Source organism: Podarcis gaigeae, assembly GCF_964106915.1.
Source record: "Podarcis gaigeae genome assembly, chromosome: 11".
NCBI classification, from domain to species: Eukaryota; Metazoa; Chordata; class Lepidosauria; order Squamata; family Lacertidae; genus Podarcis; species Podarcis gaigeae.
In genome coordinates, this window is record NC_139687.1 from 47,331,004 (window position 1) to 47,345,753 (window position 14,750).

The 14,750-nt window shown below is 41.5% G+C and overlaps 1 protein-coding gene across 1 annotated transcript in view; it reads right to left on the minus strand.

Annotated features, from left to right (window-relative positions):
• WDR70 (WD repeat domain 70) overlaps positions 1-14,750 on the minus strand; it is a 130,012-nt gene that overhangs the window by 23,134 nt on the left and 92,128 nt on the right. Inside the window, exon 13 of the mRNA XM_083703550.1 lies at positions 11,966-12,104. Within this exon, the coding sequence (XP_083559676.1) occupies positions 11,966-12,104 (139 nt within the window). The remainder of the gene's footprint in view (positions 1-11,965; positions 12,105-14,750) is intronic.

The window sequence follows — 14,750 nt, forward strand, 5'->3', positions numbered from 1 at the left end:
ATAACCTCCAGATTGGATTACTCCAATGTGCTGTAAGTGGGGCTGCCCTTGAGGCAGCCCTGTAGTGAACTGACTGCTCACTGGGGCGAAATGTTGCCACTGTATTGCGCAATGGTTGAAAGAATTGCACTGGCTGCCAATCAGGTCCCAGGCTAGGTTCAAAGTGCTGGTATTGTTGTACAAAGCCCCATATAGCTTGTGACGAGAAATACTGCCTTAGTCCCTACAGACAAAACAGATCACCGTGTTCTACAGAAGGCATCCTGGAGATCTCTGTTGTATTTTTGGTGCATACGAAAGATGTTCCTCTTTCAACTAAACTGGTAAAGTCTCCATCCCAACTGGATATTGTTTTGGATTAAAATTGATTTTATGTATGTGCTATTGCTTCCAAGTGTTTTTATGTGTTTTCTATAAAAAGTTTAATGTATGCAATTGTTTTAAATATCTACCTACCTACCCATCCATCCATCTATCTTTTTTACATATATTATTATACTGTAAATCACTTCCTGATGTCTCATATGAAGCGAGTCATAAATTTAAACAACAAATAAATTACAATCTTGAATCTGTACTCCATTTAAGCCCATAGCAGTGTGTTAGGAAGAGTGAAATGCTTTACTTCCTTTTTACTTGGGAGTTCTGTAATAATGCTGCAAATGAGGCAGCTGATGTTTGAATTTCAACTGCACCCAAGAGACAAATGAGCTGAGTCAGAATTGTAAGCACTGTAATTAAAAGCAAGTCACAGGATCCGAGGCACTTCTGCAATCAGATTTTCCTTCTTGCACAAAATCAACTGGGGGAAGATTTATAGTGTTTTGCATAAACCAGCGCAAAACATTTGGTTAACCCTCTGGCCCCACTCATTAGTTTGCGGCTCTGCAAATTTGGAACTCAGAAACAGTAAGTATTAGCTATACCTGAAGATGCAGTGTAAAATTCTATTGTCAGAATGCTATTACAGATTTCCTTAAAGCAGATTATTGCTGTGCTTTTCCAGTGGTTTAAAAGTGCCCTTTTACCATTTCCTCTCATAGTATAAAAGACACTACTGTTGTGTTTCAAACATACATGGATTGACTGTTTCCTAATATAGCTCTAATGCTAACCCTTCATCTTGAAGCAGCCCCAGCCACAAGTGTTTCCCAGTTTAACAATGGCGGAATCCAGTAACAAACCCAAACACTTTGCTAGCTAGTTTCTGAATACTACCCAGCTGTTTAAGAGAAATAAATATTGTACCTCTACTGTACCTGATCTAACCCACTATGCAAGCAATATGCACATGCTTCTCTATGCAAAATGTACTGGATTTTTGTGATTCTCCTGCCATGTTTTAGAAAGGCATCATATGCTACCACAGAGCATAGGTTCTGTGCTCATTTGTGTCTATTAGCTTGCTACCACATACCTATGGGACCGCCTCTCCTGGTATGCCCTGCAGAGGACCTTAAGGTCCACAAATGACAACATTTTGGAGGTCCCAAGCTGCAAGGTGGTTAGATTGGTCTAAACTAGGGCCAGGGCCTTTTCAGTACTGGCCCTGACTTGCTGGAACACTCTGTCACAAGAGACTAGGGCCCGGCAGGACTTGACATTTTTCCGCAGGGCCTGCAAGACAGAGCTGTTCCGCCTGGCCTTTGGTTTGGACTCAGTCTGACCCTTATGTTTCCCTCCCCTTATGGTTGTGATCTATGGGCTACTTTTAAAATGAGGGTGCATTTTAAATTGCATTTTAACCTGTATTTTAAATTGGTTTTTTCCCCCCTATTATGTTCTTACTGTAATTTTACTGGTGTTAGCCGCCCTGAGCCCGGCTCTAGCCGGGGAGGGGGGGTATAAATAAAATTTATTATTATTATTACCCAAGCCATCGTTGTGCTAGCTGGGGCTTATGGGGCTGTAGTCCAAAGTAACTGAAAGGCACCAGCTTGGAGAAAGCTGATCTAAATGGCTGCATCTTCCCCATCTGGCAATATTCCCCTGGCACCCTTCAAAAAGCAACCCCAGAAGACCTTCTGGACATTACATATAGGGAGCTGCTGCTGGAAGGGTAAAACCAATTGAAAATCTCCCACATGTATTGACTTTTGCAACTTCTTTCATGTATAGTCCAGTAGCATTTTCATCCCAGGTGAGCATCACCCATCAGTGGAAGTTAAGTTATTTGAATGCTAAAGTGGCTCCGTGTTAAAATACCAAATAGTTTGGCCTTCACTGTATAAAAGGGTCTCAAGAGATGTGTTGCTCCCACAGAAGGATAAGCTTGTAAAACAAGCAAGATGATACCTTTTATTGGGCTGACAAGCCTGTAAAATGCAGGGCATTTTTATGCTTCATCATTACATTCCCAAAGGGAATAGTTCTCTCTTTTACTGCCTTGTCTCAAGAAGGACTTTTGTAAGTTGACTCCCACTGGCAATTAACAGAGGCTTAGTTCTCACAGATGGGCAAAGGATTGTACCATTCCACATGTTTCAATGTTTCTCTCTTTTTGAATCCCTGAATGCAGAAAACTAGCAAGTCGGGCGAAAGGCTTTCGCTAAGTCTTCCAGCTATCTTCACAGTTACAGATAGGTAGCCGTGTTGGTCTGCCATAGTCAAAACAAAAAAAAATCCTTCCAGTAGCACCTTAAAGACCAACTAAGTCAGTTCTTGGTATGAGCTTTCGTGTGCATGCACACTGTGTATCTGAAGAAGGTGCTACTGGAAGGAATTTTTTTTGTTTTGAGCTATCTTCACAGTTTCCAAAATGCAGAGATTTGGGGAGGGGGAGAGAAGAAAGTGGAGGTGCATGCTGATCACCAAAGTCCCACTTCCAATCTGAATTGGTACAGTCCACGCACAGGTTGATCTCTGCCCGTTTGTGAAAACTAGGTCAAAGTACCTACTGTAATTTGCCACTGGTTTTTCCCCCCAGGGGTATGCCTCCAGATATTTTTGGCCTCCAACACTGATCAACCCCAGCTAGGAAAGTCAACAGCCAGGATTATGGGAGTTAAAGAGTTAAAGAGCACTACTAACCCTTCATAGTTCTATAGCAGGGGCAAGAACGCTTGTTAAACATCACCTAGCATTGCAGGAAAAAATGATTTTAAGAGTGAAGACTGACAGTTTTCATTAAATGAAAAAACTTGCTTCATTAATTTTAAAGAGAAATTGGTTTAATAAAAGACGCTGTATCAATTCACATTTAATACTGGGATATAGAATGGTACTACAGGAATGAGTCTTCTGCTCATTTTCTCTTTCCTTGTTTGCATAGCTGTCAACCTTGCCTTTTTTTGTGGGAAATTCCCTTATTCCAGCGCCGTTTCCCGCTGCTTCCCACTGCCATCCCAGATTGTTAGATATCCCATAGACTGTCCCTGGGACAGGTGAGGCTGCTGATCCCTTATTTTCAAATCTGAAAGTTGACAGCTATGCTTGTTTGTCCAGCCCAGTATTGTTTAAGGCTGACATCTGGGAGAATCTGGTGTCAAACTCTACCCTAAAAAGAAAACATCACCCAGAGCTCAAGAGTCTAGACTACTCATGGTAAAAAAATCTACAGCGAGAATTTGGAAGAGGATAATCTGTTAAATCTCTACAATGAGAAATAAGTTGAGAATTAACTGAATTTATAAACTTAACTAATAGTTGTAGTCATACATGCGGAACTTGTCAACTGCTTAAAGAAGTTGGATTAGCTGGCTTTGAACTGTTTTTTTTTTTTTTAAATATGTCCATTCACATTTGGCTGAAGTCTATACTAAACACGTTGTTGTTTTTTATTTTAAAAAAAACTACTGGTGATGTCATATGACAGCCACACTTGCCTTAGGCTTAGGCTATGAGCCAAGAAGCAAAGGCCTGAGGCTTTTTTTCAGCTGCAGTAGTCTGCATTTTGGAGAAAGCATGTTTGTTCTATTTGACTCCTTTCCGTTACAGATGGCCTTAAAATCTAAATGTGATGGAAAGGGATTATGAAATTTGCTCACTCTTCCATCCTGCTGTCAGTATTGGCTGAAATGTTCCAGTGGTGAAAGACAACCAAGCCAAAGAGAGGAGAGTGGGAGATAACTATGAAAACTTGGACTGAAATGGGAATATAGCAAGATTTATCGGTAAAGGAAAAGGGGAATAGTACACCACTCTTACGAAGCAATCCTATATTTTTTGCTCAGAATTAAGTCCTGTGGAGAACACCCTGAAAAGTGGATATAGGATTGCAGCCTTAAGATAGTAATATAGCTGACTTGTGGAGGTATGTAGGCATATACAGTTGGAAACAACAGAATACATTTTTAATTTAAGAAGCATTTCCAGCCAGATGAAAAAGTCTTTGCATTAGGTGTTTATTTTGTTCTGCTTGCCAGCAACACAAGCACCTATGCTCTCTGGCAGAGATGTCAAACAGTACACAAATTCCCTCCTTTAAGTTTTCTGTAGATTTCAGGGGACTGGTTTGCATATAATGTGTTATGTGCCTCGTCCAGCATCTTCACTGCCAACAAAACATGATCTGAAGCCATAGTTTATTTATTGGGTTACAAACTTTTGTTTGTTTTACTATGGTTTGGTTTTATATGCAGACTCAGCGCCTTTCTTAACCATGGTTTGTTGGGCCACCCCACCCCAGATACTCAAACTACAAGGGCATGAGCAGCTGAAAAAGAAACCAGACTAAGAAGAAAGACGCCATGGTTTCTTTTATTGCCTGTGGACAGCTCATGGTTAACTGGTGATCTGTTAAGCAAACCATGGCTTAGTGTTATGTATGGATCAGCCTGCATTTCAAGCACAGAGAGGAGACAGTGCTAAGATGCTGTGAGAGGATGACAATTTTGTGGGAAAACTTGTGAAATGGAGGCTAATAGTACACCAGCTCTACCTAAAAGCCTTCCCCTATCTGAAAAAAACAGCACCCAAGCTGCCATTGCCAGACAAAACAGAGATCGGACCAAACCAAAGGAAGGAGGAATGCTGATGTCAGGAGAAGGCAGCACTAGACCTTTGGCCTAATGACAATCCTGAACTTTGTGGGGCTGAACACATAGGCTCTTTGAAGTTTAGGAGTACAGAACTTTGTCACATTTGACTGCTCCACCTATCCCAAACAGGCTATACCTACTGTCTTTGATAAGTCATTTGTTTTTCTTAAAAGTAAAAACCCATTAGCACTGTGGCTTCTCTGGCACTGGTTTGATGGTTTAAGATGTCTAGTTTAGGTCTCCATCATGGATCGGAAAGACATAAAACTGTCAGCAACAACTGCTGCTAAGAAAACATTTCGGCTTTACACGCTTGCCTCACAAGTGCCAATTTTGCTTTCTGCCTCAGTGGTGATGAGGCAATGTGGTGGGGCCTGTTTGAAGAAGACTGTTCTGATTTGCTGCACTTGGCTGCCCGTGCAGTGAGATAAGCGCCAAAGACTCGGAACACGTAAAGAGACATTTTGACAGCGATAATCAAGCATTGACATTCTGCTTTATATACACACATACACATATACACACGTTGAACTTTCCTTGGGTGAACAGGAGGACAGTAAATGAACTCTGGATTTAAACACTGTTTTTATAGGCAGGGATCCAAGAGTCATGTGCATGCCTGGAAACACCTTAGGCATGTTCCAAGATGGGCTGGTGTTTTCCTGCCCACTGCAGTCCCTTGTGCTTAGGAAAATCCCTCAACCTCCCGGAGTAGTCTTCCAGGGAGCACAATGAGCCTCAATGGATAATGGAAGTCTGAGGAGCACTAGAATGTTCACTAACACTGCATACAATCGTTTCATATGTTAGCCGCAGAATTTAATCCTCCTCAGAGAAACTGCAGCATCAGAATCATAAGCAAGCATACCAGTATGATAGTATTTCACTATTTAATACTGCTGTAGTGGTTACAAGGGGGTGAAAAAACCTGAAAGAACCTAACATTTCATAGTAATTTTATGACAGGAAACATGTATTCAGCCCTCACTTTTACATACTACAAATTCAGGTTTTAAAAAATGTCTGTCTGAATGAAAGCAAATAAAACATTGTAAGGTGCTAAGACATGCTGTAACACAGATGAGATTCCAGTTAGGCCCTGGCGTGGCATAATCCTGTAGCTAGTGTAGTAAGCTAACCAAAAAGTTTCGTCCAGAATTGGGAAAATTAGATTCAAGTCCCCAATCAGCCATTAAGATCATTGCAAGGCCTTTGAGAAGCTTCTGTCTGTGAGAACATCTTATCTCACAGGTTTGCAGTGAGCTTAAAATGAGATAATCACATGGATTGTGCTTTGAGCAATTCAGGAAGAGGACAGGTATATTCATTTATACAACTTTCTCGGCTCTGCATGAAGATAGTAGTAAGTCTCATTCCTTCCTGTGCTGCAGAGGAAGGCTCAGCAGCCGCTCCCTCAGCACCTAGAACCCCTACTGTTCCCCCTGCCCTTAACTCTTTCTCTTCTGGATACAGTAGAATTTCTTCCAGCAGAAAATGTGAGCTTCTTCTAGTGTGCAACTGACACATTTGTGGCTTGGGCTCCTCTAAGATCCAACCCTCTCCCTCATTCACTCCCCATTCAAGTCAGCTGTGTGTCCGTGCTTACAGCTCCCAAGAACATGGGAACACCCTCCCATCAGACGTCAAGGAAATAAACAACTAACTATTATTATTATTATTATTATTATTATTATTATTAATACAGTGGTACCTCCGGTTACGAACTTAATCCGTTCCGGAGGTCCATTTGTAGCCCGAAACTGCTCGTAACATGAGGTGCACCTTCACTAATGGCGCTTCCCGCTGCTGCCGGCATGCGACTACCGCTCACATCCAAGGGCAAAGTTCGCAACTGGGAGCATTTACTCATAATCTGAAGCATTCGTAAGGAGGACGGTACGTGACACGAGGTACCACTGTTGGGAACTGTCCAGAGTGGCTGGGGAAACCCAGCCAGATGGGTGGGGTATGTATGTATGTATGTATGTATGTATGCATGTATGTATGTAAAGGGTAAAGGGGAGCCGGCGTACAGCTTCCAGGTCATGTGGCCAGCATGACTAAGCCACTTCTGGCGAATCAGAGCAGCGCACAGAAACGCCATTTACCTTCCCGCCGGAGTGGTACCTATTTATCTACTTGCACTTTGACGTGCTTTCGAACTGCTAGGTTGGCAAGAGCAGGGACCCAGTAACAGAAGCTCACCCCGTTGCGGGGATTTGAACCACCAACCTTCTGATCAGCAGGTCCTAGGCTCTGTGGTTTAACCCATCGCGCCACCCGTGTCCCCATGTATGTATGTATGTATGTATGTATGTATAAATTTTAATAACAACAACAACAACAATATTGTGCTAGGGTGCCCAATTACAAGCAATTCCTTCGCCCTGGTTGTCTTTACTTCCAAACTGTGGCAGTTGTGCTGCTGAGTCTGACGTAGTCAGCAACAAGAAAGCAGATATCTTAAGTGCCTAAAATGGCATGGCCGGACACCACAGTGACATGGGCCATATACATTAGCAATTATGAACCAGTTGGTCTCTCCAGTCAGCCAATAAAACCTCTCAACAGCACCTTTTACATCAGCAGTGGTGAGCTTGTGGCCCTCCAGCTCCAATCAGCCCCACCCACAAGGCCAAAGGTCAGGCATGATGGGCGCCCTAATCCAACTGGCCACAGCATGCCATCCGTGTTTTACATTATTTTGTAAGGGACAGTAATTGCTCTTACGTGGTTAACAGCACTGCTTCCAGAGTAGACAACAGCTTTAAATCAAACAGATGTGCACAAGAATAATTAATTTAACTAACAGCACTTTAATGTGCTGTACTTCATATAACTAACATTTCAATGCTGCTGTTATCTGTCCTAAAGCTGGCTAGAAACTAATTTTTTCAGTCACTCTTCCAACTCCCATTGGCATACAAAACTTCCAAGATTGTAAAATAATTTATTTTAAATGGATTCATTTTAAAATACTTGTAATGTAAGGCTGGAAAAAATATACCACCATCATTCTGTTCCCAAAATGCATGACTAGTCCATTGAGATGAGTAGGAATGTCCATTATTACCCCTGTGGAATAGACAGACTGTCTGCACATTAAAATATTATGCTAAACTTTTGCCTAGAAATGGACAAACCAAATAACTCAAGTGTGAAGCTCCTTTGGAGCCCATCCTATGCAATTAGCCAACTACAATAAATAAGGTGGGAGTTGAAAAGTTATCCACAATGCTGTGAACATACTGTCACCAGCTTTAAAATGCTCAATGGCTAGGAAAAAGCACCAGCCTATCTGTCTTAGGAATTTTTTTGTAAAACACACTATCCTTCGAACTCTTCGGCCCAACAATATGGGGAACATTTTAACTGCATTCAGCAACATTGGGAACTGTAGGTCTTATATAATGAACTTATATGCCTACAAGAAAAGTTGAGGTAATTTTAATTTGTTTTAGTATTTTAACTTTTGAATGTCTTAAAGTACAATATGGTTGTGAATTTTTCTTGATCTTAATCTTTTGTAAACTGCTTTGAGGTTTTCTGTAATCAAGCGATGTATAAATTTTATGAAATAAATATATGTATACATGCTCCATCAAGTATCTGTTTGAAGAAATGTCACGTACTTACATTTTATCTGCCTGATTAATTAAGATCTTCCTCAGAGGTTAAGTTTATTAAATTTATGTATCACTGTCCTTCAGGATTTTTTTGCACTGGGATTTACACAAAGTAAAAACAGAGTAACACCACATACACATGCTGAAAACATATTCAAGAATACAGTACCATAACATAACCACTCCAGCCCCATCTTAGATGGAACACCAAAACAACACAAACAACTGATCGCGGCTGGGGGTGGGGGGAAACCAGCTTTGCTTGGCATCAAAACAATGACAAAGTTGGCACCAAGCAGGCCTCCTTGGGGAGGGAATTTCAAAGAAAGGGGGCCACACAGAAAAGGCCTGATCTTTCACTTCCAACCTCCCTTGGAGGTGGCATGCAGAGAAGGATCTCAGAGCATTTATCTATGCCACCTTTTACTGGAGCTTAGGACATTTTAAGTGTGTTTTTTTCTGGTTTTAAGTGCAATTTCAAACAGTTGTTCTTGCTGCTGCTGCTTTTATTACTCTGGTTTTAGGAGACAACATCTTGTATGGGTTTTTACTATACAGTGGTACCTCAGGTTATATGCGCTTCAGGTTACACACTTCGCTAACCTAGAAATAGTGCTTCAGGTTAAGAACTTTGCTTCAGGATAAGAACAGAAATCGGGCTCCGGTGGCGCGTCAGCAGCAGGAGGCCCCATTAGCTAAAGTGGTGCTTCAGGTTAAGAACAGTTTCAGGTTAAGTATGGACCTCCGGAACGAATTAAGTACTTAACCTGAGGTACCACTGTACATTGCAAACTGTCTTCAAAACTGAGGCTGAGCCCTGGCCTGTAAGTATTTCGAACTAATAAAAGAGCTATGAAACAAATGTTACCTTATTTGGTACAGATGAGAATATTCTCTATAAAAGCTTATTATCAGCGGCATGACTTGATATAAGGCTGCTTACCAGGTTTTTGCCATTTCTTCAAGTAGTACTATGAATTTGTACCACAGTCATGCAATGGCGTTGGTGTCCAAGCTACAGACATGGTAAGTCATAGAACAAACATTGGCTATATCTCATAGTTTGTCTGGAGTGAAACAGACCATGAACCCAAGATCAGACATACAGTGGTACCTCGGGTAACATACACTTCAGGTTACATACAGTTCAGGTTACAGACTCTGCTAACCCAGAAATATTGCTTCAGGTTAGGAACTTTGCTTCAGGATGAGAACAGAAATTGTGCTCTGGCGGTACGGCGGCAGCAGTGGGAAGCCCCATTAGCTAAAGTGGTGCTTCAGGTTAAGAACAGTTTCAGGTTAAGTACGGACCTCCAGAACGAATTAAGTACTTAACCCGAGGTGCCACTGTACTGTGAAGTCAAGCCATGGCTTAGCACACAGCAGCAACAGGACCAGAGGAGTAACAAAGCGGCTGTCATCTTCTCTATGGAAGCCTGCATGTTTGCTCATTCATAATAAGCCATGGTTTGGCTTAGCTTTGTTCATGCCCTATTCACTTCAGAATAGACTGCACTGGCCAAGTGCCTTCTGGATAGGCCTGCAAGCACTCAAGCTAGCCCATACAAAGAAAACAACAGAAGCCTGGAATAATAATGTACTCCCCCCCAAAAAAAAACCTTTAAAAAAGAAAAGAGGTGAACAAAGGCTTGCTTGGTATGACAGAAAGGAATGCTAGACATCACTTTGGTCAAGCATTTAAAGTAGCCATTAAGCTTCTATTAAACATCAGGTTCATTTGCAGGCCAAATCTACTGGCTATTTACCAAGCAGTTTTAAAGATTAAGTTTACTGCCTTTAAGCATTTTAAAATTATCTATATTGTCTGGACCCACCCCCCTCTCCCCAGTCTGATAGGGTAAAACTAAACAGCTGTTCAAAGAGTATTTCCTATAATGTTTGAATGTGACACAATAATGTTCTCTTGCATCCCATTTCATGTGCTGAACCCATTAGGATGGTTTATCATTTAATTTAATAAGCCCTGCTGTTTTGCTCATAGATTAAATGCACAGTTCACTGGCATTCTCCTGCCCTCCCTTCTCTTGCACTAAATCTTAATTCTACTTTAGTTATTAAGTTATTGTGGAAGCCTGAAGAGCTATGTATGGCCCTTGGCTAGTGAGGAACGTCTGCATTTTGTTTGTTTTCTAAATATATCAACATCATCTCAAATTACATGACTGAAAGGTACTGAATGGGTATAGAATTCAACCTTCTAGCTACCCCCAACAAGTCCCTTGGTTCCCAGGTAGAGTGCCCCAAGAATACAAATTCCACAATTCAACAATTATCACAAGTGAAGAAGAGGGGAAAACAAGGTATGTAGCATTAAGGTGTCTACAAAATACTTAGTCCAGTGAATCAGGCAACATATATTGGTAGGCAAGGGTGGGGGGAAAACCTCTCATGTCACTAACCGATCTGATTATGGAGGTAGGAATGAGCGTGCGGTTTAGAAATTGTTCATACCAACTGCTAAAGTAACTGTTCTTTAATTCAAATCCAGGATATTCCTTCATCTCTTTATAAACTAGATTTATAATCATCACCATTATAATTATCCAAGCACAATTTGGCTTTCTTAAGTTATTTATTTAATCAGTTGCCCCTCTGCTCAAAGGCACCAGCAAAGAGGGACAGTTTGAAAAATTATTGTAAATGCAGTATGATATACAATTCTGCACTTGTACAATCCTACGGTGCAGTGCGAGGCAAGCAGGACAAGAATAAATGTAAAATGCTGAATTTGAGTAACTGTACTTATGCACCCAAACTCACATATATGCCTGCTAATGTGATCTAGTTTACAAAAGAGCAAGAGCCCTCTGAAGTCCCATGACTGCCCACTATTTGTGGGACTCAGGTATTGTGCCTGTTGCTTATCTTACTGAAATCATTTATTATTATTATTATTTTTATCGTAAGAGACTATGCAGTTACCAAAACTAGCATGGTACAGTGGTATCTCGGGTTAAGAACTTAATTCGTTGTGGAGGTCCATTCTTAACCTGAAACTGTTCTTAACCTGAGGTACCACTTTAGCTAATGGGGCCTCCCGCTGCCGCCGGACAATTTCTGTTCTCATCCTGAAGCAAAGTTCTTGACCCCAGGTACTATTTCTGGGTTAGCGGAGTCTGTAACTTGAAGCGTCTGTAACCTGAAGCGTCTGTAACCCGAGGTACCACTGTATACTCTAGGGTATCCTGATCTTACAGAATCTCAACCATGCATTTAATTATATGCCTATATGCTAAAAACGACATCAATTATAATTATACATACCAAAGTGACAACATAATCCTTTTTCATGTATGAATAAAAGCAACAAATCAAGTAATACACTGAACTCTGGCTTACCGCATCTGTGACATCTATCTCATACACTTTCTTAAATGTCTCACGCTCAAAAAAGAGAAGTTTTCCATTTCCAACTCCTTTCTTAACAGAAGTACCAGTAACAAGTAGTTTATCATCTGGGCTGAAACAGCAGTCGGTCCTGTTGAAAATAAAGTATAGAACAGATGAATTGGTTTCCTTGAAATCTTATTTATGTATTATGTCAAACTCTGTGGTAAACCCTTAATTATGTATGACAACTAAAATCGCAGCTGTGTTCCAATATGCAAAAATTGGCAAAACCAACAAAATGAGATGTCTCAAAAAGATTTCAGCACTGGAAGGGGGGTAAGGTCTAGCATACAACAATCAGAAAATTTCAAAATCTGGCTATCATTATTTAGTAAATAAGTAGGTCAAAATATCCATTTTCAACATCATACCCATCTGTCAGGGAACTGCCATCGGAAGAACAGGTGGTAGAAAGGCTCCAGGAGAATAGGAGAGACTCTGCAGCAGAAGAGGGAACCAGTAGGGGGAGAGCAGGAGCTCAAAGGGAAAGGGAGTCGGAGGGGAGGCTCTGGGATACTTCCAGTGAGAACAGTGAGGAGGTAACAAGACCCCCTTTAGCAACCCCCACCCCTCGCCGGAAGCTGTCACGCAGAGAGTCCAGGAGGCGCATGTCCGTCAAACAGCTTTTATGTTGGAGTAAGTTCCGTAGACGCCCACTGTCGGATTCTACCAGCGACTGACGGAGTCATGCTTTGGGGGGCTCCATTAGAGACTTAGGTTGGCTGACCAGCCAAAACCCGGAGGGATCAAGCTTTACGCACAAGCAGCTCATTATCTCATCACACCATCCATTTTGCATAACTTGTAAACAGGAATATTTTCCAATATTGTTTCCCTTCTCTTCTCTCAAAGCAAGGAACCAATGTTCCGAAATGTCAAAGTCCACTCTCAAGACTAAATAGTGCTTTCTTTTTACATTCTTCAAAATTAATCTCAGACTTTGAGATAAGTGGTGTACATGAGCAAATGCAGGGAGCAAAAACAGCATGCGAAAATCAATTTGCATTACAAGCTTAAAGAGCTCTAGCACAGTAACCCTAGTGTACTGTGGAGATGTAATTCTGACTTCCTGAAAAATGCAAGCTGGAAGCCAGTCTTCCTCTCCCAATGTCAATTCCCTTGTCTAGTTGGCTTTAAAGATGGAGCACAGATTTTGAACCCAGGATGCAAGTAAAATGGCAAACCATAATTAAGATCAACAAGGGAAAAGGAGAGGAAAGACTCCTGAGGCTGTTTCTTAACTTGCAGGTCAGCTTTGAGGGAGTGAGAGGTGGGTCTACACTGGACCTAATACAGTGGTACCTTGGTTCTCAAACGCCTTGGTACTCAAACAACTTGGAACCAAAACACTGCAAACCCAGCAGTAAGTCTTCTGGTTTGCAAACTTTTTTCAGAAGCCAAACGTGCTCCGTTTTGAGTGCCACGCTTCCGTTTTGAGTGTTACACTTCCGTTTTGAGTGTTACGCTGAGGTCTGTCTGTTTTTGCTATTTATTTTGCTTTTTCGTTTTTGCGGCTTTTTTGTTTTGTTTTTGTGACTGTGTGGAACCCAGTTCATCTACTGATTGACTGATAATGATTGACTGTGTGACTGCAGTACATTGTTTATTGCTTTCATTTTATGGATCACTGTTCTCGTTAGATAGTAAAATTCATGTTAAATTGCTGTTTTAGGGGTTGTTTTTAAAAGTCTGGAGCGGATTAATCCATTTTGCATTACTTTCTATGGGGAAGCGTGCCTTGGTTTTGGAATGCTTTGGTTCTGGAACGGACATCTGGAACAGATTAAGTTTGAGAACCAAGGTACCACTGTATCTTGCACAAACACATATATAATTTTTAGTTTTCCCATTTTACAACCTTTAGCAATGAATATAAATCTACACAAAACATATAATGTTTTCTACTTCCCCCCTCCCTTTCTGCGGTTTCTTATTTTTCTATTGTATTCATACTGCAGATCCAATTTTTTATTTTTTTTACAAAATTATCCTTTAAAATTCCTTTAAATTTCTTACTGCTCATGTTTATGTCAACCCTGCTAACGTTTTTAATAATATCATGCACTTTTACATGGACAAATGTATCCCAACTCCAGCAAACCCAGGATTACAAGGGAGCTAATTCCATGACATATATGTCATAAAGGTAAAGGTAAAGGTACCCCTGCCCGTACGGGCCAGTCTTGACAGACTCTGGGGTTGTGCGCCCATCTCACTTAAGAGGCCAGGGGCCAGCGCTGTCCGGAGACACTTCCGGGTCACGTGGCCAGCGTGACATTGCTGCTCTAGCGAGCCAGAGCCGCACACGGAAACGCCGTTTACCTTCCCGCTGGTAAGCGGTCCCTATTTATCTACTTGCACCCGGAGGTGCTTTCGAACTGCTAGGTTGGCAGGCGCTGGGACCGAGCAGCGGGAGCGCACCCCGCCGCAGGGATTTGAACCGCCGACCTTTCGATCGGCAAGTCCTAGGCGCTGAGGCTTTAACCCACAGCGCCACCTGCGTCCCAGGATTACAAGGGAGCTAATTCCATGACATATATGTCATACTACTGAGTAATCACGACAGTAGAACTTAATAAATTAAGAGGAGAATATCAGGAAGAAGAGCAAAATCTGTTCAGTTGGACAGATTCTCTGGATTAATTTCTAATTTCTAGAGTAGATTAAGGGGACATTGGGGACACAATCTCAGGCACAAACAATTAATAGAACATGGCATCAGTATTAGGAATAA